This window comes from Perognathus longimembris, chromosome 16 (genome assembly GCF_023159225.1).
Source record: "Perognathus longimembris pacificus isolate PPM17 chromosome 16, ASM2315922v1, whole genome shotgun sequence".
Lineage (NCBI taxonomy): Eukaryota > Metazoa > Chordata > Mammalia > Rodentia > Heteromyidae > Perognathus > Perognathus longimembris.
This window is the reverse complement of record NC_063176.1, coordinates 16,421,121-16,446,830: the sequence shown is the minus strand read 5'-3', so window position 1 is coordinate 16,446,830 and position 25,710 is coordinate 16,421,121. Positions and strand designations below refer to the sequence as shown.

The 25,710-nt window shown below is 42.5% G+C and overlaps 1 protein-coding gene across 1 annotated transcript in view; it reads left to right on the top strand.

Moving 5' to 3' along the window:
- Positions 1 to 25,710, top strand: part of Aff1 (AF4/FMR2 family member 1) — a 127,570-nt gene that overhangs the window by 74,377 nt on the left and 27,483 nt on the right. The window contains 6 exon segments of the mRNA XM_048364541.1: positions 5,578 to 5,664; positions 7,052 to 7,088; positions 10,537 to 10,588; positions 20,598 to 20,652; positions 20,788 to 20,825; positions 23,496 to 23,649. Of these exon segments, the coding sequence (XP_048220498.1) occupies positions 5,578 to 5,664; positions 7,052 to 7,088; positions 10,537 to 10,588; positions 20,598 to 20,652; positions 20,788 to 20,825; positions 23,496 to 23,649 (423 nt within the window).

Genomic DNA, 25,710 nt, shown 5'->3' with positions numbered 1-25,710 from the left:
TGGTGCTTTATCATTTGTCTAAAGATACAGGATTAAGAGTGCTTGATTATGTGCATCAATTCCTGTCAAAACACAGAAGTCTCTGTATGTACTAATCTCAGTGAGGAAATTATTAGAGGCCTTACTAAAACTGCTTAAGTGCTTTCTAATGTTTTGTTGTCTATGCCATGGGAGGTGCCCTTTTGTCTATTTTCTTGTAACCTCCTTAAGTTTGCCCTGGGTGAATTTGAACATATAAAGTCAATGTTGAGGGAGAGAACTTCAGCTTAACCCTGTCCCACGGTGGTAATTGAATTATTACTTAATAAGCAATATTCTGTCACTTGCACGGTTATCTTTTCCTTCATTGCCCTGGACTCTGCTGGTTCAAACCCACAGTCCATAAAGACCCAGAAATGTGGCTGGCCTCCCACAGAGGGAATGCCCCGTGTCAATGTGGCATGGTACTAGGCACTGAATAGTGTGGTGTATTTGACTTCTTCAGTGAGACTGTGAGAAGCTCAAGGACAGTGCCCAGGTCCTGATTTCAAGCCCCAGGACTGACCAAAAAAAATTAAATCAATAAAATTTCAAAGTATAATGCACATTGGTTATTGGGGGGAGGTAGGTAGGTATTTTGGACTTAACCTTAAAGGGTTGTGGCTTTTTGGGGGGTGGGGGGAAGTAAGGCTTGGGGCTTGGAATCAGGGCCTGAGCACTGTCCCTGGCTTCTTTTTGCTCAAGGCTAGCACTCTACCACTTTGAGCCACAGCTCCACTTCCAGTTTTCTGGTGATTAATTGGAGATAAGAGACTACTGTTTTTTTCCCTGTCCAGGCTGGCTTTGAACCGTCATCCTCAGATCTCAGCCACCTGGGTAGATAGGATTACAGGTGTGAGCCACTGGTGCCTTACAAAGAACTTTTTTTGTTTTGTTTAGTTTTGATTTTTAAAGAAATTCCCCCTTAACTCATCAAGGCAAAGTTTACTTTTGCACAGAGGGTGCATGAGCACGCCCAAAGATTATAAAGCAAGAAAACACGTTTGCACTGTGCTGTTAAAGGGCTAGTTCTTATTTATTTATTTATTTTTTTACTGAGTCTGTTCATGAGGGCTTTTTTTTTTTTTTTTTTTTTTTTTTTGCCAGTCCTGGGGCTTGGACTCAGGGCCTGAGCACTGTCCCTGGCTTCTTTTTGCTCAAGGCTAGCACTCTGCCACTTGAGCCACAGCGCCACTTCTGGCCATTTTCTATATATGTGGTGCTGGGGAATTGAACCCAGAGCCTCATGTATACGAGACAAGCACTCTTGCCACTAGGCCATATCCCCAGCCCCTCATGAGGGCTTTTAAAAAAAATTTAAATTATATTATAAAGGTGATGTGCTGAGGGGTTACAGTAACCTAAGTTAGATAATTAGGACATTTCTTTTTAAGCAGTGTCACTCACTCATTTTCTCCCTTTCTGACCCCTCTCCTCCCTGCTCATGACGTTTTTTACTTCTATTATATACCATTGGATATGTTACTGGCTTATTCAGGAATTTTCTTCTTAACCAGGATGACAGACTTGCAGAATTTTCTAGATTTCAGTTCTGAGAAAAAGAAATTGTCGCCTTGAGCTGGCATGTTTTCTTTTTGTGTAACTACCATGTTACCCACCTTGGCTTTAATTTCTAGGAAATCTAGAGCTTAATTTTATTGCTAAGATGCTGTAATTGAAATAACTGAGGGCTTTGTGTAATTCTCATCCTTGGTCTATGGTTTATAACTTCTGTGTCAATTTAAATGATAGTCTTACTGTGAAGTTGGATTTTTTTTTTTTAAGTAGGAGAAGAAAGAGAAATGACACATGGGCCTCTACTTCTAATTTTTTTTCTTCAAAATATACATTTACCCAATTTTCCCTATTAGTTTTGTCATTATGCAGTCAGTACTAAGTGATGATGATATCAGTAACTATACTGTACTGCTTAGCTTTTGACTTGCCAAATTTTTAGCATTGGTGATATTTGACCTGATTTTTGGGAAATGCACCCGTCTTTTTTCTTCTGTGTCTCCCTGCCCACCTCCTCGTCTCCCTACCCCCCTATTTCTGTCCCTCTGTCCCTCCCTCCTTCCTCCTTGTTTATCTCTCTCCCTCTCTTCCTCCTATTCAGTGCCTGTGTATGCTAGGCAGGCTTTTTACTACTGTAGCCATACCTCCAGCCCCATCAGCTTTGTTTTACAGCCTATTCTTTCTTTCATAATTGTCTGAGAAAGTTATGTGTAGAGATCATTAATACTTCGAACTCAAGATAAACAACACTGGAGCTTGAACTCAGGGCCTGAGCACTGTCCCTGGCTTCTTTTTGCTCAAGGCTAGCACTCTACCACTTGAGCCACAGCGCCTCCTTTGGCCTTTTCTACATATGTGGTGCTGAGGATTCAAACCCAGGGCTTCATGTATAGGAGGCAAGCACTCTTGCCACTAGGCCATATTCCCAGCCTTCTGGTAGTTTTTTAAAGTATTTTTTATGTTTGTATCTTTTCCTCATTCTACTTCTGAAGTTGTTTAGACAGTCATAAAAATAATCAGTGGTTTAATTTGAAATTACTATCTGAATTTGTGTGCTGCTTTTCTACTTATTTCACAAGCAACTTCAATAATATAGATTTGTTGTCATCTGCATATTTAAATGCATCTCTTAGGGTTTGATGTACGTTAATAGAAGGTATGCCTTCTGTAGGTGACAGCATTATGGCCTCGGATAAGCGTTTTAAACTCAGTTCCCAGCCCCTTACCTCTCATCAAGCATGACTTTAATTAGAGTTCTTGCCCACTGGGACCTTAAGAGTAGTTACTGAAAGCAGAGGGTGCATACTGTCATGTGGGAATCGTGAACTGAGCTGCAAACAGATGCATGCCCAGGACTGAAAAGTCCCAGGCCTTCTTGTAGATGACAAAGTAAGATCTCTCTCCTCCCCTATGTAACATGTCCTGTGTTCCAGACAGTGTCCTCTCTCTAAACGTTCTTGATCTTATCTTGTAGCCCATTCACCAAGGTCACTAGGCGTCCAAACACAGAAGGGCCATAGCAGTGAAAACACGGTCATAGTCTCTGTTGTTTGTTTCTCTGCGGCCAGTGTTTAGGGATGATAGAAGTGTTCTAATGAAGAAATGCTGGCTTGATACTCCTGCTGGCTGACCAGGTAAGCCCATGGCAGACAGACTTTACTAACAACCAGGAAATAGTTGTGCACTCTGGGGCCAGAGGACAACTTCCCTTCAGTGAAGCATATGGAAACAGCTGGAGCCTTCTCAGCAGGCTGTCCAGAGTGAAGGTGGTGTGAGTAGACACTACTTCAGTGCAGCATTCCAGCAATGCCTTGATAGTGACTGGCAGCATATTATTTGTTCAGTTATTCAGCAAATATCCATCAAACCTTCAGGTAACTTTTCTAGGCCCGGGGGCTGCCACAGTGAAGAAATGAGGCAGCAAGAACTCATGGATATTGTGACAGGAAAGAGCAAATTATACTGTAGTGAGGATAGTATGGGCTGTGAACAATCTGGCAGACTAGTGAACAGAGGAGACAGAAGGAATGAGTGGTGGGGGAAAGGGGTGTTCGGAGGAATGGTTAGAACGACGCCACATCTTTAGGGATAGATACCGCTGTGCTTGTGTGGTAAGTCATGCCCCCTGGGTAGCTCCTTTCTGTAGTGATAGCCCTAATTCTCCTGGTGCCCAAGCCCCTCTAGGAAGGCAGGCATTTTAGGGAAGTACATAAATTCTTTCAGGCGACCAGGGAACCACTTAGCTGAAAGAATTTATGCACTTTCCAAATGCCCAGTTTAATTGTTGGGACAGCCTTAGGCACTGAGAGTAAGGATGAATGTTGCTTGGGACTAATTGGTTACTAAAAGCCACAACTGCCATTAAGATTTTAAGAAATTCTTGGAAAAACATAAGGATGCTATTTTCAAGCACTATAATTTATGACAGCTTTAAAAAATGAAGTTTACTGTCTCCATACCTTAAAGTATTGTCAAATAAATAAAACACCAGGGAACTCTTTTTGGTGCAGTATGGAAATCCTTTTGAAAGTACAGTTTTAATAAGAAGTAGAAATGTTTCCAGCACATGCCTAGAAGGCCAGCACTTGAGAAGCTGAGGCAGAAGGATCAGGAGTTCAAGAACAGGCTGGGCTATGCTACAAGACCCCATCTTTAAGACCCAAATATTCTCTTAACATGTTGTACCCTTCCTATATATTTAGTGCCCTCTGTATACCACATATCTAAGCACTTTACTTGAGCTGTCACTTCAGTACTTTGAGAACTGAGACCCAGAATTGAGGCTGTCTCAGCTGATTCAGGTAGGATTACAATTAGGGTCTCTGGCTGCAGTATGGTTTAATACAGAACTGCTGCTGCAGATTGCCGAATGTCGTTTAGTGAACTCCCTCCAAGCCAGCGCCCGCTGCTGGGCTCATCACTGTAGGGAGTCCCTTGCGGCTTCATCCTGGGCCTGCCAGCACTCACAGGGTGGCAGGGGGAAAGGCAGGGGAGGAGATTCGAAGGCTAGAGGTGGAAGCCTTTGCTCTCACACTGACTCCAGGTGATGCAGAGATCATCTGGCATTCCTGCAGAGGCAAAGACAGTAGCTGGCATTTGGCAAGAGTGAAGGCTAGGCCAGAGGTGGTGATGCACAAGTGGAGTGGCACATCATGCTCTGTCTGGGCACCCTTGCTTGCTAGTGGGTGGCTTGCCAGGCAGGTGTGATGCACGTGGCAAGGCACTTCTTTCACAACACTGGAAAGTCGGGGGTTTCTGCTCAGCCTCCTGCTTCCTTGTTTTGGACCTCAATTTTCTCATCTGCAAGAATGTTGGAGTTTCTCCATCTGAAAAAATGAATCTCTAGTGCTGTGATAGCCCTTTCAAAAAGTATGTGTGTTTCTATCTATGTATATTTGCCATTAGACACATTCTTAATTTTTAAGTTTTAGAAATCTTGCCCTTCAACCAAGGAAGTAGTCAGTAAAATAATCAAACTTCATGGAAAAAGAAGGTAATTGTGAAGGTCTCCTCCCTCAGAAGTTCTTATGTGTTAATGGTATGTATCAGAGAAGGGTCAAAGCCATTAAAACCCTCCCAAGTGGAACAAGTGGCCTGAATGGCTTGTTTGCTTAAGTAAAACAGGAAAGTTCTTTGAACTTCAATAATTCCAGGAAGCGGAGGGAGGACGAGGCTGAGGGAGGACGGGGCGAGGACAGGGCATGGACGGACATGGACGGAGGCCTTCCTGCAGTGCAGGCCTCCGGCTCTTAGTCACCCTGCTCTCCCGCACCGTTACTGTCACCCCGCCTCAGGACATGCGCAGGGCTCAGCCAGCCCCTTCACCTTTCACCCTCCTGTTCCTCCAACTCAGTTTTTATTTCAATTTTGTTGTGTTTGGGAGACTCAATTTTTAAACCTAAACCCAGTAGGCTTGGTTTTTATTTTTTGTTTAAGTAACCTAACTGTCAATCCATTATACATTAAGATCAAAAAGTTAACTAACTAGAAATAGTTGTTCTAGTTGTAAGTTACTTTTCCCTCCCTTTTCAAATCTCTTTCCAGGAAATGACCCATTCATGGCCTCCTCCTTTGACAGCAATACATACGCCCAGTACAGCAGAGCCCTCCAAATTTCCTTTCCCCACAAAGGTAAGTTCTTAAACCTCGACAGGCACAGCATTCGCATTAATGAAAAGGGTGAGGTGTTGCTGTGGGCATTGTTGGAGGAATGTTGACGGGATCTTTAGAGGGCAGGTTAAAATCACAACTTGGCTTCTGGAGTACTTCGTAATGCTTTTAAGCTTATTCTCCAACTTACTAGTAAAAGCAGCTTTGATTTGCTCAGGGGTTTACAGCTTATAAAAGCAGCCAGGGTTTCCTGGAAGAGCAACATTTTTTTCCCCTTGGTTTTGGGGCTCCAACTCAGGACCTGGGTTCCGTCCCTGAGCTGCTTTCGCTTAAGGCTTGAGCTCTACCATTTGAGTACAGCTCTACTTGTGGCTGTTGCTGCTGCTTTCTTCTTTATTTATTGGAGATAGATAAAAGAGTCTTACGGGGCTAGGGATGTGGCTTAGTGGTAGAGTGCTTGCTTTGCCTGCATGAAGCTTTGGGTTCAATTCCTCAGTATCCTATGAACAGAAAAGGCTGGAAGTTGTGCTGTGGCTCAAGTGGTAGAGTACTAGCCTTGAACAGAAGCTGAGGGACAGTGCCCAGTCCCTGAGTTCAAGCCCCAGGACTGGAACAAAAAAAAAGGGTGGGAGGTGAGTCTCATAGACTTTGATCTCAGCCTCCTGAGCAGCTAGGATTATAAGCAGGAGCTTAAACCCGGCTACATCAGCTCAATTGAGGGTTCTTCCTGTGACGCTTACATGCGCGCACACTTACCTTATACTTCCTAGATTTTCTTCAGCTTGGTGTAATCAGCAACATGAGTGCTGCTTTTTATGTGAAGCAAATGAATTGCCAACTCATGCTACAGTGCTTGTGAACATGCCAGATTTTCTTTTTGGGCTTGTAATTTCGAATAACCTTCAGGATGTTGATGCTTAGGTTTGTTCTGTACACCTTGCTATGCATTTATATACACTTATAGTTATTCTTTTCCATGATATTATTGAAAAAATTCTATCTACTCACACCCATTTTGCCATAAGGTAGATATTTTACCTATTTTATAATGATACTTTTTCAGAAAGGGAATTTATTTGGAATAAAACCTGAGACACTGTGAAATATCTTTAAATTCTGAAAAATAAACAAGGAAAGAACAGAAAAAATAAAGCTATATGTAAAAACCAGTGTTTATGCACCAAAGAGTGATGATAAGAGATGCATGGTTAGGTCATGTATTAAAATAGTAATTGTAGAATCAATGGGTATTGTTTTTACTATCTCCATTTTAAAAATATATGTATTGAAAGGGTTTATATGACTATCTTTTGAATGTTAAAAGCAATATGGTTTTGCCCTTAGGGAAACTTTGGTAAGAAATTAAATGATTAAGATAATTACCAGCATTGTTATTTTCTCTCTCTAGGATTCTCAGCACATCTGTTCTGCAATCCAAAATCAAAGTAAGTAAATATCTAGAGTAGTTTATTACGTTGAGGAGCAAAGCATAAATTTTACTGATTTAACTTAAGAACCTTGGAAACAATTGCCCCAGCAGAGATGAGGCTGTCCTATGTTGAAAGACTAGAAAGAAAGCCAAACGTAAACTTGGTCTTTAGGTGCTATTTCAGATTGCTGTAAAGAGCTAATGAAAATACTAAACAAATATAATTAGATATTATTTGACATATTATTTCTTGAATGTGACTCTCAGGACACCCAGAAGCTGTATGTAAGAATAGGCTGGGCTAGCTTTGTGTGGTAGCACACACCTATAATTCTGGAACCCAGAAGGCAGGTAGACCTTGAGTTCAAGGTCAGCCTGGGGTACACAGTGAAGAGACACTTCCCCCAAAACCAAAATAAAACAGCCCAATAAAGAATAGATTGGGAACTTTTTTGTGTGATTTATCTAATTTTAAAACCAAACAGATTTTTGTAAGGAATACAGCACATAGCTTCTGTGGCACCTCCGTCTCCATTGGCTGTGTAATTATTGATCCCTGCTTTAAGAATTGAAAATACTTTAGAACTCAGAGGGAAATAATTGGGTCCAGCTTTTCCCTTCAACAATAATCCCTCAAATGAATAAATTCTTTGTGTCCTGACCTATGCAAAGCACGCCAGCCTGACAAATACCACTTGGATAGTTGCAATTAATTAGATCCGCAGAATATCTTAAGTGGGATAAGATACTTACACAGGTGGAAATAACCTGCAGCAGGATGTGGTAATTGCTACAGGAATGAAGTGTTAATCTTCAAAGGATGAAGAGGCCAACAGCTGGGTGGATGGTGTGTCTGTATGCATGCTGGGAGAGGGGGAGGGGAGCTTGCAGCTCTCCATAGAATGGCTTCTACCTTCGCATTTAGTTCCCTCACATTTTTTTCCTCTTGATGATTATATTGCTTGAATTACAAGGATGTGAGGAGAGGGGAAAAGATTAGAAAATCAAGAGAAGTAAGTTAAGACAGCCTCTGAGTCAAGTTGTTGTTGTTGTTTGCAGTCCTGGGGCTTGAATTCAGGCCTGGGCATGGACCTGAGCTGCTTTTGCTCAAAGCTACAGCTCTACAACTTGAGCCACTGCTCCTCTTATGTGTTGTTATTTTGTTGTTGTTGTTTTTGTAATTCATTGGAGATAAGAGTCTCACAGACTTTCCTGCCCTGGCTGGCTTTTGAACCTCAATTCTCAGATCTCAGTCTCCGCAGTAGCTAAGGTTACAGGCGTGATACACTGGTAGCCAGAGGGACATTTCCTTTTCTCAGCATTTTGGCCACTAATTCAAACACACATGACTAGTAAAGGGGTCCAGGTGTGATGTTGGAGTGCCAGGTACGGATAGGCAGGGCTGCTTGGGGGCTGCCAGTCATGCAGATCCGAAACCTTCCAGTGTGACTCTTTTTTTTTTTTTTTTTTGGCCAGTCCTGGGCCTTGGACTCAGGGCCTGAGCACTGTCCCTGGCTTCTTCCCGCTCAAGGCTAGCACTCTGCCACTTGAGCCACAGCGCCGCTTCTGGCCGTTTTCTGTATATGTGGTGCTGGGGAATCGAACCTAGGGCCTCGTGTATCCGAGGCAGGCACTCTTGCCACTAGGCTATATCCCCAGCCCTCCAGTGTGACTCTTGGCTTGTGGGGTCGCTAGCTCTTGCTTTAGAAGGAAGCTCTCTATTCCATTAAACGTTGAAGAAAAACTCATAAGCACGTTCTTGGCCAGGGATGGACCACTGTGTTATCATTCGCGGTATCTAGGGCCACTTCCCTTGTTACTTTGAAGAGAAGTTCCTGATAGGAACCTGACAGGACTCTTGTCACCAGGTGCTCACTCCAGATTTTTCAGTGCTTCCCCTTCATTTCTTAGTGTTTGAGGAGCTTTATGCTTGTGAGAATGTTTCCTAAGTTCTGGAAAGGAGGTCTAGTTTGTTGGATGAAGAAGGAATGAGACCTGAACGGAGCAGTGAGTGAGTGAAGAGTAGAGTGTGCTGGCATGCATAGTACTAGTTTGGGATCACAAAGAACAGGGAGGGATGTAAGCATGTACTCATTTTTATGCCTGCATTTGCAAAACATTACTGCCTAAGGGTATAGAGAACCTCTGGAACCTGGAGCCCAGCCACAGTGACCATGTATAGTTCCTGCTAATGGTTGGAAGGACTTTTACCCTTTGATCAAACTATAGGCCTGATTCTAGCTGTTTAGACGGAAGGAGGCAGTTTGGAAATATCATATAAGAACTACTGCCACCCTGTGGATAAAGAGAACAATTGCAAGTATGCAGGGGTCTCCACATGACAGTTGTGGGATGAATGAACCCTGCCTAAGAAGTACTCACATTTCCCTTCCAGTTCTGTTTCTAGTTCCCATGACCTTATGTCTAGACCCATGCAACCATCTCCCAACTGGTATGTTCCACAGTTCACATTTCAAATCTGCTCTTTCCTGTGTTACATGGGCAGCATGGCTGGGATTAATATTCATAGACCCCCTATATCCTGTGTCTTTCTGTCATTGAAGGTGCCCCTTAGCTTTCTATCCTGAATTTAGGGCCTTCTGAGCTTGATTCCCCATTTCCCAGTTATGCCCACCACACACCACATACCTAATGTTATTAACTCCTCCCACTTGTACCTTCACTCTCCGCTTCTGCCGGAAGGCCTCTTGCAGTCTTCCCACTAGAAACTCACCTGTCACTGTGACATTGCATTCTGTTTCTCATTTGCCTTCTTTGGTCATTACCAATAGAGTGACCATTCTCTGGATTCCTAAGGTATGCACTTGATTTGTATACTTTTGTCACACTGCCAAGGATGGTAGGCATTTATGAGTCTGTTTCATGTCCCTCAGTCAACTACCACGGCTCCGAGGGCTGCACCAGATGCCTCGCACATGGACTCTCCTAGGCAGTCTGTAAATAGGTGCTGAGTGAGTGAATTGGGTCATGAGGCGCTGAGAAAGGGAGAGAGCAGGTGAAATGGAGGCTGGGAAGAGGGAGTGCTGGCCAACTGCTGATGGATGTGGGAGCCAATCCAGGAGAGGGTGACTAACGCAGCAGCCCGGTCACAGCACTTCGGTACGGGCCCAGCGACTGTCATCACGAACAAGAACGTCTCCGTGTTGAGACAGTTCCTGGCAACTTAAGAGGCCAGCAAACATTACCTTCAAGACGGATTTAGCCTATTAAGAGGCTGGGTGTTTTGCTTGTTTGCTTGTTTGTTTTTGTATATCTAAACAGACCTTGTCTCTGAAAGCACCATTAATGTTATAACAGATTGCATCAAGAGCTGTGGCAACACTGGTTGACAGAACATCTGAGTGTTTAGGTAAAAGGAAGGAAGTGGTAAAAGGGGAACGTAAGCTAATGATCTCATAAACGTGTGTCATTATGCTGCTCTGACATTGTCTCCCTCCTCACAGAACAATATGATACACCTTCAAAAACCCACCCTAATTCACAGCAAGGAACATCGTAAGTAAAAATGCTTTTGTCTATTAAAAGCTTATATGACGTTAGTATTTCCCATGTAAGTCCATTGCTTAGATTTTTTTTTCCTGCTTTCAATTAATGGTATTCATAAAATACTGCTGCATTGTACCAAGGAGGAAATGACCCACGTTTATATTTGGATCAAGTTCTCCTGTTGAAGGTTTATGTACCATAAGAGACTGTGCTAAGAGGTTTTCTGGAAAGAAAGGTTTTGAGCTGTTATTTACATATATTAACTGTGGAAAATAGAGGGCTTTGGCTTTTAAAATTTCAGTCTTAAAAAGCTTTATCTTTTGGAAATAAATTTTGGGGAACTGTGCTCAATTTAAGGTTTCCTGCTGTTTTTCTGGCCTAGTTTTGCTAATAAGGAGGTTGCTCTATTACCCACCTGTTCTTTATTAAGACCAGGCAAGTCTAGATATATTTGGATCTTTTTGAGGAGTTTTTAAAATGTCTAACTAAAGATTCAACTTATTATTATTTTTCTTTAATGTTGAAGTGCTCTTTGTCTCCTTAACTACCTACCTGCTACAGGGCTATTATCTTTGGATGCCTTTTCTTCCCCTCTGTCTAACCAGTCACTAACACACACTAGTAGAGGATTCTAGGGGCTCAGTCTCGACTTGTAAGCATTTTTGTTTGATGTGTTTTGGAAGGTGAGCATTGCTGTGGATTGGTTTAAACACTGTATCACTGAGCTACCTAGCTCTATACCCCAGCCTTGGTCGAAGGTAGGGCTGGGTTAAGTCTTTGTTCCCAAGTGCCAGCTCTGTGATGGAGTTTAGAAAAGCAAAGTGAGCCAGAAACAATGCATTGAGACTTGGTGGGGGCGGGGGATGGTACTGGGGTTTGCACTTGGACTTCACACTTGCTAAGCAGTCTCCAGCTGCATCACACCTCCAAGGTTTTTTGACTGATTATTTTTGAGACAGGGTCATGATTCCTACTTTACACTTCTCATTGCAACTGGGGTGACAGACATGCACCACCATATGAAGATTTTTTGGACTGAGATGGAAAACACACACACACACACACACACACACACACACACACGAGCAAGCAGGGGGAGGGCACACCTGGCCTGGGGTTTAGGCTCAGAGCCTCCTGCTCTCACTCAGCTTTTTTGCTCACATGTGAACTACGCCTCTGGTTCTTTCATTTGTTGCTGGTTAATTGGAGATACATGTTTCTCAGATTTGTCTGCTTGGGCTGGTTTTGAACAGGGATCTTCAGATCTTTGCTTCCTGAGTAGCTAGGATTCTAGGTGTGAGCCACCAGCACTGAGTACTGTCAGCTTCTCCCACCCCCCCCACCCCCCCTTCAAACCTTAATCTTGCCTCCCACATGGTTAGGAGTAAGTTACTCCCAAATAGTCCCCCAAGTGAGTCTTCACTGGTGATATGTGTAAATAAATTTTATGTGAAATAAACTCTTCTCTGTGTTATCCCTTTCCTTTTTCTGTTTCAGCAGCTATATTATTAGAGCTGCGGATACTAGTATTATATTAGCATTGTACAGGGGGTAACAACGTTAAACAAGAAATGTACTTATTACCTTATATATGCAACTTTAACCCCTCTGTACATCACCTTGACAACAAAATTAAATTTAAAAGAAAGGTGAAATCATGTCATTTTAGATTAAAAAAGAACAATTGTATAGGGGTACCCCCTTGTACATGCATACAGTGTGCCCCAATCAAATTCACCTCCTCTATTATCTGTTTCATCTGCTTTTTTTTTTTTTTTTTAAATGGTGCTGGGTATTGAACCCAAGAAGCTTTATACATATTAAGCAAGTTTTCTACCACAGAGCTACATCTCCAGCTCTCCAGCTCACACCTTTCTTTCCTCACCTTTTCTTCTGGGATTTTTCTTGGCTCTTAAATCATAGCAGTATAAAATCACTGGCTTAGACCTTAACGAAGGAAAAGGTTTCAGATTTAGTATGGCAAGTCTCTTAGTGCTCATGGTTAAAGTGTCTTAGTGCTCATGGTTAGTTTGATCTAATGTCACCATTTGGGTTATTTGCTGTAAAGTTGCCATCTGCAGGGCAGATTGAGTGCCTGGGAGATAATGTAATGTACTTTGCATGTCAAAAGTTATTGCTGAGCTACAGACCCGCTTCTACTTTGGTTTAGAAAATCAATCTAGGTCTTATGCCTTTTTCTTTCAGAGTTCTTAGTCCATAGAAAAGGAAAGTTAGTGCATGAAAAGGAATGAAACGGGGTCCTGTAGTAAAAAATAATTTATGAATCATTTGCATTATATCATTATGTCTGTTCAGATTTGGGTGAGGGTAGTAAAGGGGTACAAGGGTGTAGATGGAGAATATGAAGAATCAATCAAATTTAATCTTTATATTTTAATCGCTGGTTATTTTTGAAATAATCACTCTGACGCTCTGCAAGTAACTGATTAGCTAGGGTGCTAGCACCGTTTCCCCAAGTTGAAGTAAGGGCATTTTTGTCTAAGGACTCTTAGCTTTGGAATGCTCTTCCTTTCTAAGGTGTAGATCTGTTCAGGTCTCCTAAGAAAATACAAAAAAAAAATTTTTTTTCCCCACTTCTTGCAGTTGTAGCTGTGGACCGTCTTGTGTGTCTGGATGTAACGTCCTGCAATTGACCCCTCTCAGAAGTGGTGATGTGTTAATTCTTTTGTAGTGGATGTTCCCTTCCACGCTAGCATTTCCTAACTGCTTATGAAGGGATGCCTACATGTGTCCAGCTATCTATCTGTGTATCTGTCTGCAACAGTTACTTGGAGACTGAAATTAGTTTTAGTGAGCACTAAGATTTGGCTTTTGTGGACAGTTGGTATAGGAAGAGGGAAGTAGCTGGAGGTGAAGGCTGGGGTTAGGATGGTTCTTGGAGCTGGACAAGAAGGAAAGGCAGAAAGCTAATAAAAGCCAGAGGTCATCTGATGCTCTTTTAAATGAACCCGAGTTTTCACTTTTAAGAATTTTGACTTTATGATATTTTGGTAAAGAACTTGATTACCATTTCTACCATGACCATTTCATCACATCAGGATGTCATAGCTTAAATATCTTCTTGTTGTTAGTATGGAGGATCCAACCTATAAAACACACAACCCCTGTTGAAATCCTCAACCCCTCAATGTCCTTCAGAATTAGGTCTAAAGACAGTAGTTTCCTTGCGCCAGTTAATTTAAATCATAATTAAGGACTTTTTTCTCTTGAAATGTTAGCATCTATTGAAATTATTTACTCTGAAGCTTTATTACATTGGAAGCTGTAACTGAAAGTACTGAGGAGTTTTGTTTGTTTTGGTGGGACTGGAGTTTGAACTCAGGACCTTGTGCTTCCTAAGTCATGCCCTAGCTGTTGACTGCTAAATATTATGAAAGAGAAATAGTAGGAATTACCTCAGATTTAAAGCTTGTAACTTACTACCACTGAGGTGTGGCTCAGCCATCATTCACAGTTTTGAAAACAAGGAGCAAACATTTGTGCTGGTCATTATATATTGAGCGTTCTTAAATGTTCTCAGTGTTTTATACCTGGCTTGCTAGAAAAAAGGAGACACGTTATTTTGAAGTGATCAGGAATCTAGGGTAATGGGTATGTATAATTATTTTGGAAACCTACATATAGAAGTGTTTTATTCTCAGGAGGAAAACTAAAGATGTAATAAAGGAGAATAGCAAGTATAGCTGCTTTTGTGACTTTTTTCTTATTTATCTTTTCATTCATAGTTAATATTAGCTAGTCTAAGTAGAAAAGTGAATTTGTAAGACTGAGTATTAAGAAATTTCTTGATACATAAAGGTGAGTGAGTGTGTGTGTGTGTGTGTGTGTGTGTGTGTGTGTGTGTCTTTTCAGTGCTGGAATCTCCTGATGCTAATGGCTCACACCTGTATTCCTAGTTATTCAGGAAACCAGCCTGGGCCAGGCAAGAAAATCCATGAGATTCTTGTCTACCATTAAGCACTAAAAATCTGGAAGTGGAGCTACGGCTCAGTGGTAGAGGGCTAGCTTTGAATAAAAAAGCTCAGGGACAGTACCAAGCCCCAACTCCCCTCCCCCTTCTCTCTCTCCCTCTTTCCCTTTTCCTATGAGTGCAGACTGGCCATCATGACTTCAGATCATGGTAGCATTAGTCTTGGGGGTAGTTGGTTTAACTCTTGGATATTTTAGCAGTAGTAAATGGTATTCTATGATGACTTACACTGTACTATTTATATAACATTGAAGTGATATTCTGACAACTATGAAGTGAAGCAGATTTTAAACAATTTTTAAAATACTGTTAAAGTGCTTGTGCTCTCATCCAGAGAATTGACCTGGAGCTCTCGTTACTGGAAGTGTGGATTTTAAAGCACTTGAGGAACCCCTCTCTAGGGCAGTAATATATTTTACTACTGTACTTCGTCTTAGATGAAAGTTAAAATAGAGAAGAGTACATTTGTCAAGTGACTATTATGTAATAGATAAGTGCTAAGTAACTGAGTTTCAACTTATGTGCCACAGGAAAGAAATTATTCTTCTTGCTCCTTAGCCTACTTTTAACCCCCACTAGCCAAACATTCTCTGACTTCACCTCTGTGTGACTTGGAAATACTTCCAGTAAGAGCTTCATTCAGCCATTCATTGTGTAATCACCGAGTGCAGGCCAGCTTCTGCTTGGTACCGAATGTGGGTCGGGGAGACCAGGTCCCTGGCTTCTGCATTTTGTAAGTAAATGCAGCTTGCATTAATAAGGAGCAAGGTGACAGAATGACAAGGTGGCAAGAGCAGGGGTTTCACATAGGGCATGTGTCAAAGAAGAGATCAGGCAGGGGAGAGCTCTAGAGCTTGATGTGGAACCTGAAGGAGGAGAAGAAAGCAGCAACCACTTGCCAATTTCAAATGGGACTTCAGTACCCTGTGTAAGTCATGTAAACTCATGGTAAGGGTACACATGGTAGATTACACGGTGGAAGGCATTTGAAAACTTTCAGGAGTAACTCTTTTCCTAAGGATTACTTTGGAGGAGCTTATATGTCAGGGTCCCCACAAGTCTCAGTGATAAGTGATTGTAGAATAAATATGATACACTCTGTTTTCACCCTCCTGAGCTCCTTCACTATGAATCCCACAAGATGTAGTCTACTTTCATAAGAATATCCTTGTTCTCACTTTCTCATTCATTCCCCACTCCCCACTTACGCAAAGGCCCCCAAGAACCTCCACACCTCCCTAGTTTCATAGATATGCATTAAATACCATGACTGTATTCCCCAACTACCTGCTTCCAGGCACTCATTTTGTTAAACTCTAAGTTGTTCAAAGGGGTTACATCACTTGAATTTTCCCTTACATATATCATACTTCAGTTAATATGTTACACAAAGGTATTTTAAAACAAAACAAGCATGAGGCCCAGAGTTGAGGTCTCAGTACCAGCACAACAAAGTAGAACAACTCAATAGAGTATAAATGTGAGGAAACCCAGCTATGCTCTGTAGCTCATCCTTCTTTCCACATTCTCATTACACATCTACCCCTTAAACCAACTGTGAGTGGAGAGATTGTGGCACTATACATACTCACCTACTCATTAGTGGTTTCTGAAAAGTATTAGTTGTCTTCCCATTTTAAGTACACTTGATACCATGCTCATGACTTATTAACTACAAATAACTACTGTAGCCTTGCCTTTGCTTGCACCTTCTCAAACAAAATGATTGTAAGAAAGGTAACACCATGAAATGAGTCTACTTAAAATTGTGGGGTTTTGAACTGAGCTGTGATAGAATCCTGGCAACCGAACCTTCCGAAAATCCCAGTGCTGAGAAGTGGATGAGAAAGCCAAGCTTGTCCCCATGTCTTCACACAGTCCCCAGGGGCGGACTCATGGCAGCGGGCCTGCTGGAACCTGTGTGTGGCTCGCCAGGCAGCCTGCAGAACGCATCTGTGCAGAGGTGGGGATTGCCTGCAACCTCTGGGTGACATGCCTGCCTAGCTAGTAATGCAGAATGTGGTTAAACCTACATGGTAGTTCAAAGACCTGCTTTACCCAAGCAGTTTGATTTCTTTTGAACAGTGCCAAAACAGTGGTGTGGTGCCACTGGTTTTGAAATCCTGGCCTCACCTTGGAACTTGGAAATTAAACTTAGGAGGTCTTTGACCAGTTAGAAAATGTAAGGTTTAAAGTTAAGGTGTTTTCTTAAAGGACAAAAGTAGCAGTTATTCCATTTCAGTAGTGGCCTTTCTCATGGTGGGTTATAGAACTTAGATTTTGGGGTGTCCATTATTTCTTCTAACCACGGTGTCATATATTAGCCAAAGCAGGGGGATTAGTATGAGATGAAGCTCCAGCCAGTGCCAAATTCATGATCCTGGGCATGTCTTTGGCAGGGTTTTGAGAGCGGGAGTACCTACGGTGGACACTAGTCTGGCCTATGGCTGTTGACTTGGCAAAGTGGCTACTGTTGACTCAGCCAGCTTTGTAGGACCTACTACGTTCTCATTAAGAAGGTGAAAGCCCCTTGATTCTACCCCAGAGGAATTTGTGGTAGCTAGGCAGGGCACCCTGCCCTGGCTTCTGTCCTTTTACCTAGGTTTGGTGGATAAGAATGAGACCGAGTGTAAGCTGATGTCCAGGTGCTGGCCCATGTACTCACCTTCATACTCAAAGTTCAGAAAAGACCCAGCCTTCACCGGTAATGGGTGGCCAGCCGCAGAAGGAATCACAGTAGTAGATGCAATGTGTGTTTGCTATTAAAAGCAGCATGCAGTATTTCTTCTTGGCCCCTCCTGCCTCCCAGGACCTTCGGTGTGTGCTGATTTCCCTCTGATGATGTTTGACTCACCTCTGGAAGGTTTGGTGATGATCATTGGCTGGCTCAGCAGACCCTGACAGTATACCTATGTGTGGTGAGATTTGAGATAAACCTATTCTTTGTCAAGGCAATTATTCCCACAAATTGTTTGAGTGAGATACTTAGCATAAGTCACATGCATAACTTACATGAGTATAATATTTCATTTGACCCAATAGCTTACCGTTTCTTTTTGTATTTCTTTGCCAGCTCCCTTTACAGAGCACTGTCCCTACCCTTTGGGTCTCGAATATAGCTGTTGTACTTGGAGGCTTATTTTATTATTGCACATAATTTTCTGAAGGGAAATAATTTCAGAATCTGTAAAAGGGTTTTTCATAGTACCTGTTACTCCCAAAGAGCAAGAGAAACTGAAACTCGGAACTCTTAAATACCTCGATTTACTTTAGGAGAGTGTCTCCATTGGAAGTTAGCGGTTATTCAGTAGCTGGGAGAAAACATGAGAGGACTTTTAATCCTCTGGGCAGGAGGCGTGGTGGGATTACGTAATCATTTGTTACCGAGCAGATCCAGTGACTAAGAATCAAGGGGTCCATTTACGCAGTTTTGTTATCTGTGGTTGATAGTAGATTCCCTCCCTAGCCAAGCCACCATGGAAAGGAAGTGTGTCCAGTGACTTGTTCTCTCATTCCGTGATGACTGCTAAGTACCAAATCTGTGACTCAAGCTTGTATTTTCTAAAATATAACTTAGCTTCTATTTGATAAATATTGGCAAGGTCTGCATTTACAGGAAGCTAACAGCTTGGGTCTATTTTAGAAACTCGTCACAGGATGGCTTTTCAGTATGCTTATTGGTGACATAGTTATTTGGCAGGATTACTGCTTTGCATGTAGGCAATCATTTATGGGAAAGCCAAGATTTATAACTTACTTTCATTAGAAAATACAGTGAAATTGTGTATTGTGTGTATTGTGTGTGCGTGTGCGCGCGCGCGTGTGTGTGTGTGTGTCATAGGCTTGACCTCAGGGCTTGGATGCTGTCCCGCACCATTTTGAGCCACAGTGCAACTCCAGTTTCTGGTTTTTAATTAGAGATTAAGAGTCTCATGGACTCTGCCTGGGCTGGCTTTGAACTGTGATTCTCAGATCTTAGCCTCCTGAGAAGCTAGGATTACAGGTGTGTGCTTAAACATAGTGATTTTTAACAAGGCTCCTCAAAATAACTGTGCCTGCTTACTTCAGTAGTAGGTAGTGGATTTGCAGTAATATCTGTTGGTCAGGTTATTTAAGAGGCAGTTTTAAATATACTAAATGATTTTTAAGTTGTAATGTGATTTGCTTTTGGGGAACATCAGTAGATACTGAAGCAAGTATTCCCCCCAGCCCCACTCTTTTCAGTTTTACTTGTAGCATTGCCTCAAATGGTCCTCTGAAATTTAGGGGAAGTGAGAGGGAGCAAGTAGTGATTCATCCTTTGATATTTGGGGCATCTGTCTTCAAGGAGGAAGCTTACAGAGCGAGAAAAGTATTGAAATGAGAGAAAAAGCAGGTTTGGAAAAGGTTTAATTTCAATAATATAGTATGTTATAAGTTAGCATGCCTAGAGGAAAGGGTATATGGGAAGAGATAGGGGGAGGGGAGGATTTCGGTACTGGGACTTGAACTCAGGGCCTGCTCACTATCTCTTTGTTTTTTTTTTTTTTTTTTTTTTCTGCTCAAAGCTTGTACTCTACACTTGCACTAAACCTCCACTTCCCGTGTTTTGGTGGTTAATTGGATATAAAAGTCACAGGATTTTGCCTCCTGGATGTCTAGATTTCAGCCTCCTAAATAGCAATTAGGATTATAGGTCCCAGCCACTGGCCCTGATAGAAATGTCTTAATAGGAGTTTGAGGAAAGTAACTGACTTGTTTTTAATGAGGAGGAGAGCAATAAGGTTTGTACTGCTATTCCTCCCAGTGGTGGCTAGGGTTAAGCAGATAAAAGAACTTTTTTTGTAAGTGAAAAGTAGAGCTTCAATATTAATAATGTCCTTTGACCAAAAATGTGGTGAGAGCTGCCTTGATAATTTCTTATGATCTTATTTTGTATTTAATTCTTCTATGGCACTTTTTATATCCAAATGCCTTTCTAAGTGCTTTACAAATACTCAACATTCACTCAAGTATAGTTAATCATCATTGTCCTTCGGTTAGAGACTGTGAAACGAAATAATTTGACTTTGAATGTATTGTATATGTTCCTTCCCTGCCTTCCCCCTCTCTGTCCCTCCATCCCTCCCCTTTCTTTTTTCTCTCCCTCCCTTTCTTTTGGCTCCTTGTTCCTCCTCAGGTTATTTGCTTTGCTGACTTGGATTCACTGAGGAGGGGTGGAGAGCTTAGTTGTGGGATTGGGCCAAATGCTTACGATAGTAATTGCACTTCAGCATTGAGACCTGTGAAAGATAGGGTTTTGAGATGGGAAAGGCCTTGGATTGAAGCAGTGCTCGTCTTGAAATTATGAAATTGATGAAACAATTCTTATTCTGTTACTCCTTTATGTCATTAGACATAATTTCTGTATGCTTAAAAAGTAATTAGGCTGGGCCCTTGTTGCTCAAACCTGTAATCCTAGCCATTCAGGGGGCTGAAATCTGAGCATCATAGTTCCTAGCCATCCTGGGTAGGAATGTCCATGAGACTCTTCATCTCCCTTAAAAAAAAAAAAAAGCTGGAAGTAGGGCCTTGGCTCAAGTGGCAGAGAACTACCCTTGAGCAAAAAAAAAAAAAAAAAAAAAAAAAAAGCTCAGTGACGAAGCCCAAGCCCTGAGTTCAAGCCCCAGGACCAGCTCGCACGTGATGGTAATTACAAGGCCTGAGGCTGGTGACTCATTGATACAAATCTTAAGCCACTCTGGGGGCTGAGATCTGAGGATTCTGGTTTAAAGTGGCCAAGGCAGACAAAATCCGAGAGACGTTTATCTCCATTTAATCAGCAAAATGCCTGATGTGGAGGTGTGGCTCAAGTGGTAGAGTGCCAGCCTTGAGCAGAAAGCTAAGCAACAACCAGAGGACCTTAGTTCTAGCCACAACATTGGCGCGCACACACACACACACACACACACACACACACACACACACACGCACACACGCACACACACACACGCGCGCGCGCGCGCGCGCATGGTTATCTCAACTTCTCTCCTGTCTCTCCCTGCCCAGCATGCTGGAAGATGACCTCCAGCTGAGTGACAGTGACGACAGTGAGAATGAACAGGTAAGTTTCCTGTATCTGGTGATAGCAAGAACCTTTGAAATCCATTCAGCATATCTGAGCTGTTGTTCTAATCTCTCTTTTTTCCCCTCTCTTTTTGTTCTCCCTTGGTCTTCTCCTCTTTTTGTGAATTTGTAGGGCACAGAGAAGCCTCCTTCCTCAGCTGCACCTCCAAGGTACTGTCTGTGGGTTCTCTCTCTCCATGGAGAAAACTAGTGGAGTTTTACTCAGTCAGAAGATAAGGCCTTGGCCTTAAAACTTTTAGTTTCAGTCTAGAAATGTGGCTCAGTTGGTAGAGGGCTTGTCTAGCATGCATGAAGCCCTGGGTTCAATTCCTCAGTGCCACATAAACAGAAAAGGCCGAAAGTGGTGCAGTGCCTCAAGTGGTATAGTTCTAGCCTTGAGCAAAAGAAGCCCAAGGACAGTGCCCAGGTTCTGAGTTCAAGCCTCATGACTGGGGGAAAAAAAAAACAAAAACCCAAAGCTTTTAGTTTCTTTAGGGATTTGAAAATGGAAGATCACAGTTAAAAGAAAGGGCTAGCTTAATATTTTGGAAGCTAAAAAGGTAGTTGTTATTAACCCTATAAATGTAGAAGAGTCCCCACACCCACCTGCAAAAACTAGTTGTTAAAATTCTTGGGCTGGGTGTGGTAGCACATGCCTGTAATCCTAGCACTAGGGAGGCTGGCCTCAGGATCACGGGTTTTCTGAACTACGTAGACCCTGTCTTAAAAAATTTGTTTTAGAATTGAAAAATACAGTTAAGATAGTTTATCATCAGCATTTGAAAAGTTAGACTGAAGAGCCCACTATTTTTTATGAAGGTAACAAATTCATATTAGAACTTATTTTCATTATTTATGTTCCTAGTTAGACCTATTGTCAAATTGTTACAACTGCATTAAAAATTATCTGTAGCATATTTAAATTGAGTGAGAAATGACACTTTTTCAACGTGAGCCAGCCATAGTTTATAAAATGTGATAGTTCAGTTTTTTTAATGGGACCTATTTTAACTCTTTTTTGTCTTTTCTCCTGTTACTAAATGTGGGGATTTAAGGTGACAAGTTCCTGCTCTTCGTGAGTTCAATTACCTTACTCCCTTGATGTGAACTCAGGCATTCAGAGACAAGATCAACCATAAAAGCATGCCTAATGTTTGGGATTATAGTTAATGGTGGAAGAGGCCCATGGGTTTATTTATATCCAGTTTTGTTAGCATTTCTAGTGGGTCATGTTTACTTAGACAGGAGCGATTAGTCTAAAGTGGAAGTAGAGGGAAAGTGAAAGAAAACCCCTGGGGTGGGACTTCCTTGAAGTGTGTTTCCCTCTGTAGTCACTGGCTCAGGTACTAGCACAATGGGGAGTGTGGACAGGAAGTGACTGGGATTGGTACAATATGTTTGCTTTCAAGTTACCTCAATTAGTGCTTTTACTTATTTACTATTTTTTATTCTAAGTTTGTTTTTTTTTTTAACCAGTCCTGGGGCTTGTTGAACTCCGGGCCTGGGCACTGGGTATTGTCTCTGGGCTTCCTTTTGCTCAAGTCCTAGCACTTTACCACTTGAGCTACAGCACCACTTGTGGCCTTTTCTGTTTATGTGCTGCTGAGGAATTGAACCCAGGCAAGCACTCTATTGCTAAGCCACATCCTCAGCCCTATTCTAATTTTTTTTTGTCTTTTTTTTTCCCCCAGTCCTGGGGCTTGGACTCAGAGCCTGAGCACTGGGCACTGTCCCTGGCTTCTTTTTGCTCAAGGCTAGCACTCTACCACTTGAGCCACAGCACCACTTCTGGCCACATATATATATGGTGCTGAGGAATCGAACCCAGGGCTTCAAGTATGATAGCCCAGCACTCTACCACTAAGCCAGATTCCCAGCGCTATTCTAAGTTCTTAATAAGCATTTGTTTTGAGGGGGTCACTAGTGGCTCATCCTGTAATCCTAGCTACTGAGGATAGTGAGATATGAGGATCACAGTTCAAAGCCAACCTAGACAAGAAAGTCTGTAAGACTGTTATCTCCAATTAACCACTCAAAAACCTCATGACAGACCAAAAAAGCAAAAAAAAAGAATTTGTTTTGAAAATATTATTTTCAAATAGATATGGAAGCTTTCGGGATTATACTTAATGATCTGCTGCTGTAACTAAGGGCATCTCAGGCAAGCTTCTAGGGTTGCCTATGAGTGTAATCCCATGTGTTTAGTAGTGATTTCTGTGTTTTCTCATTTACGTAATGTTATGGCCTGATCTTGGATCAGTTCACCTCCAGCCATTCATCAAGTATGGCCTATTTGTAATTCCATTGAGAGGCGTGCATGAACCACTTGAGTTCATCTTCCTCCTCAGTGATGTCTCCCCAACACACAGTTAGTTGATAGGGAGATTTGCTCTGAAGTTTTTTTTTCTTTCACTCTTTTAAAAAATTTAATTTTATTGTCAAGGTGATGAACAGAGGGGTTACAGTTACAAGGATTTTTTTTTCTTTTATACCTGGATTTCTTTTGGCTATGCATAGGAGGAGCCAGATCACTTAAAGTGCCAGTAGCCTTTCTGGGCCCCGGCACGCATGTGGTCCTCCACAGCCGTCTAGACCCTGGCTACCGACCCTGGATGTCCGGCGACCCTGGATGTCAGGCCCCGGCATCTAGTTTGGTTTTGCGTAGCTTGACCTGCCCTCGGGAGGCAAGGCCACAGGTCTCTTCTGTGTTGTCCACTTGGACTTAGCACTTTCTCTTTAACCACTATCCCCCCATGTCCACCAGTGGCAGGTGCTAGCAAGGCTTCCTTCTGCCTGGCAAGAAGCAGCGGGGGTCTAACCGTGTCCCTGATTGCTTCGCAGTGCCCCCCAGTTGCTTCCGGAGCCGGTGGTGGCGGCCCACTCCAGCAGCGCCGAGTCGGAGAGCACCAGTGACTCAGACAGCTCCTCGGACTCGGAGAGCGAGTCTAGCTCCAGTGAGAGCGAGAATGAGCCCCTCGAAGCCCCAGCTCCGGAGGTACTGTGTCCCCAAGGCCGTCCAGGATGCTGGCCCTCAGGGCGGAGAGCGAGCGGCCCGCAAAGTGCCTTGCTTTCTTACTTATAGCTTACCAAGTATTTGGTGATGGAGTTTTGGGAGACACATCACCTCCCTGGTTAAAACATAGGCATAGGTTCTTGTCCACTGCTGCTAGTGCAGCTTATTAAGAATGTTTGCACACCGTCTTCTTCGCCTGTCTTTTGAAAAAGAAAACTTGTTTTGGCAGGATCCTGTTTTAATACTAATGAAATTTCTTTTTGAAATTTCAGGAATGCATGAATTAAGGCAAGGCCTGGTTTAGTCAAGGGCAGGAATGTGAACTACAAATAAGTCAATGGGGAGTTCTATTTCCGAGTCACTGAAAGCCTTGCCTTGAATTGATGACAAGTCATTTTGCCAAGGTAGATTGTTCTTGCTCCCTTCTGCCCATGCGCCTCATCAAGAGACATGGTAAAGATGAACAAACAGTGAGGCCGAGAGCCTCAAGCACTAAATGTATGTAGAAAACGTGTGTTATGAACTGGATGGCTGAGCACAGAAGCTGTAACAGCTAGCACGCTTGCCACACGCCCTCAGAACCCAGCAGCAGCAGCAGCAAAGTGGTGCCAGGGAAGGGCAGTAGTGAAGCGGGAAGGCGCTTGGGTTTGTTTCCGATGAAGGAGACCAGCATCTAGGGAAACTGCATAGTTACGGTGAGAGTACCAGGCAATGAGGCCTTCCAATTAAGAAAGACCTCACTTTTTCTCCATTCATTTCTGTAGCTTAGAAGGATGCCAATTCAATTACAGCATTAACTTGAAACACTTGATATCAGGTAGTGAGGCTTCTGGGTTTGTCCTGGGGACAGGGAGCACTGAAGAAATATATCATTATTATTAAATATGAGTCTGTCTAGTACAGAGTAAAGGCTCAGGCTTCATTGTGCATTAGCATGGATTAGGATTAACTGCTTGACGTTTTAGAACTACTTTCAAGTTTTAGAAGCAACTCTGCTGGGGCTCTTTGTTTTCTTGTGCGACACTAATTTCTAATGAAATTATTTCTTCTATATGTCAGTGAAAAGGAGGCTGAATATGCTATGTAGACAACTTGTTTGTATTACTCGCTGTTAATGGTTATGAGATCTTTGTCTTTGTTTCACCTTCTGTAAGAAAAATCATGGTTTGTAGACTATTGGTATCAAAAGATAATTAAAAAAGTGTTGATTAGCTAAATAATTGAAACTTGAAAACCACTTTAATCTTGTATTTCTAATAATGAGATTTATATCCCATTATTAAGAAATTATTAGAGTAAAGCCAGATAGGGTGTTGCACGCCTGTAATCTCAGCACTGTAGTGGTAAAGGTAAGAACTCAAGGCCAGCAACAAGACTTTGGCCAAAAGAGAAAGAAGAAAAAAGAAACACAACATATTAAAAAAGAAAATTGTGTGCATTGCTGCTTGCAGTCCTAGCTAGTCAAGTGGCTGAGACGCGAGGGTCCAGTTCAGAGTCACCTCGGGCAGGAAAGTCTGTGAAACTCTTCTGTCCAATTTACCAGCAGAAAAGCCTGAAGTGCAACTGGGGTTCAAAGGGTAGAGTGCCAGCATGGAGTGTGCGGGCCCTGAATTCAAGCCCCAGTCCCAGCACAGACAAGAGAGAAAGGAAAGCGGTGTGTCGTAGAATGCTTCTGTTCTCATTTGTTCATCATCACATCATTCATTCATCCATCCCCAGTACTGGAGCTTGAGACGCTGGCCTCTTCCTTCTTTCACGGGGGCTTGTCCACATATGGCTGGCACAGGCGCGAGCCACCAGTACCCAGCCCTACTTTTTTTTTTTTTTTTTTAAATTCTGGGAAAGTTGCTTTTATGCTCACTTTAACTTATGTCATTGAATGACATGTTTCAGGGACCCTGAGCCCTAGAACATCATGCACATGCTGCAGAGCTGCCACTGAACCTGGGGACCAGCCACCAGGGATTCAATTTCAGTATCTGCTTTCTAATGGGAGGCAGAATATAAGTGTCAGCCTTGCAAAATAAGTAGGACACATTGCCA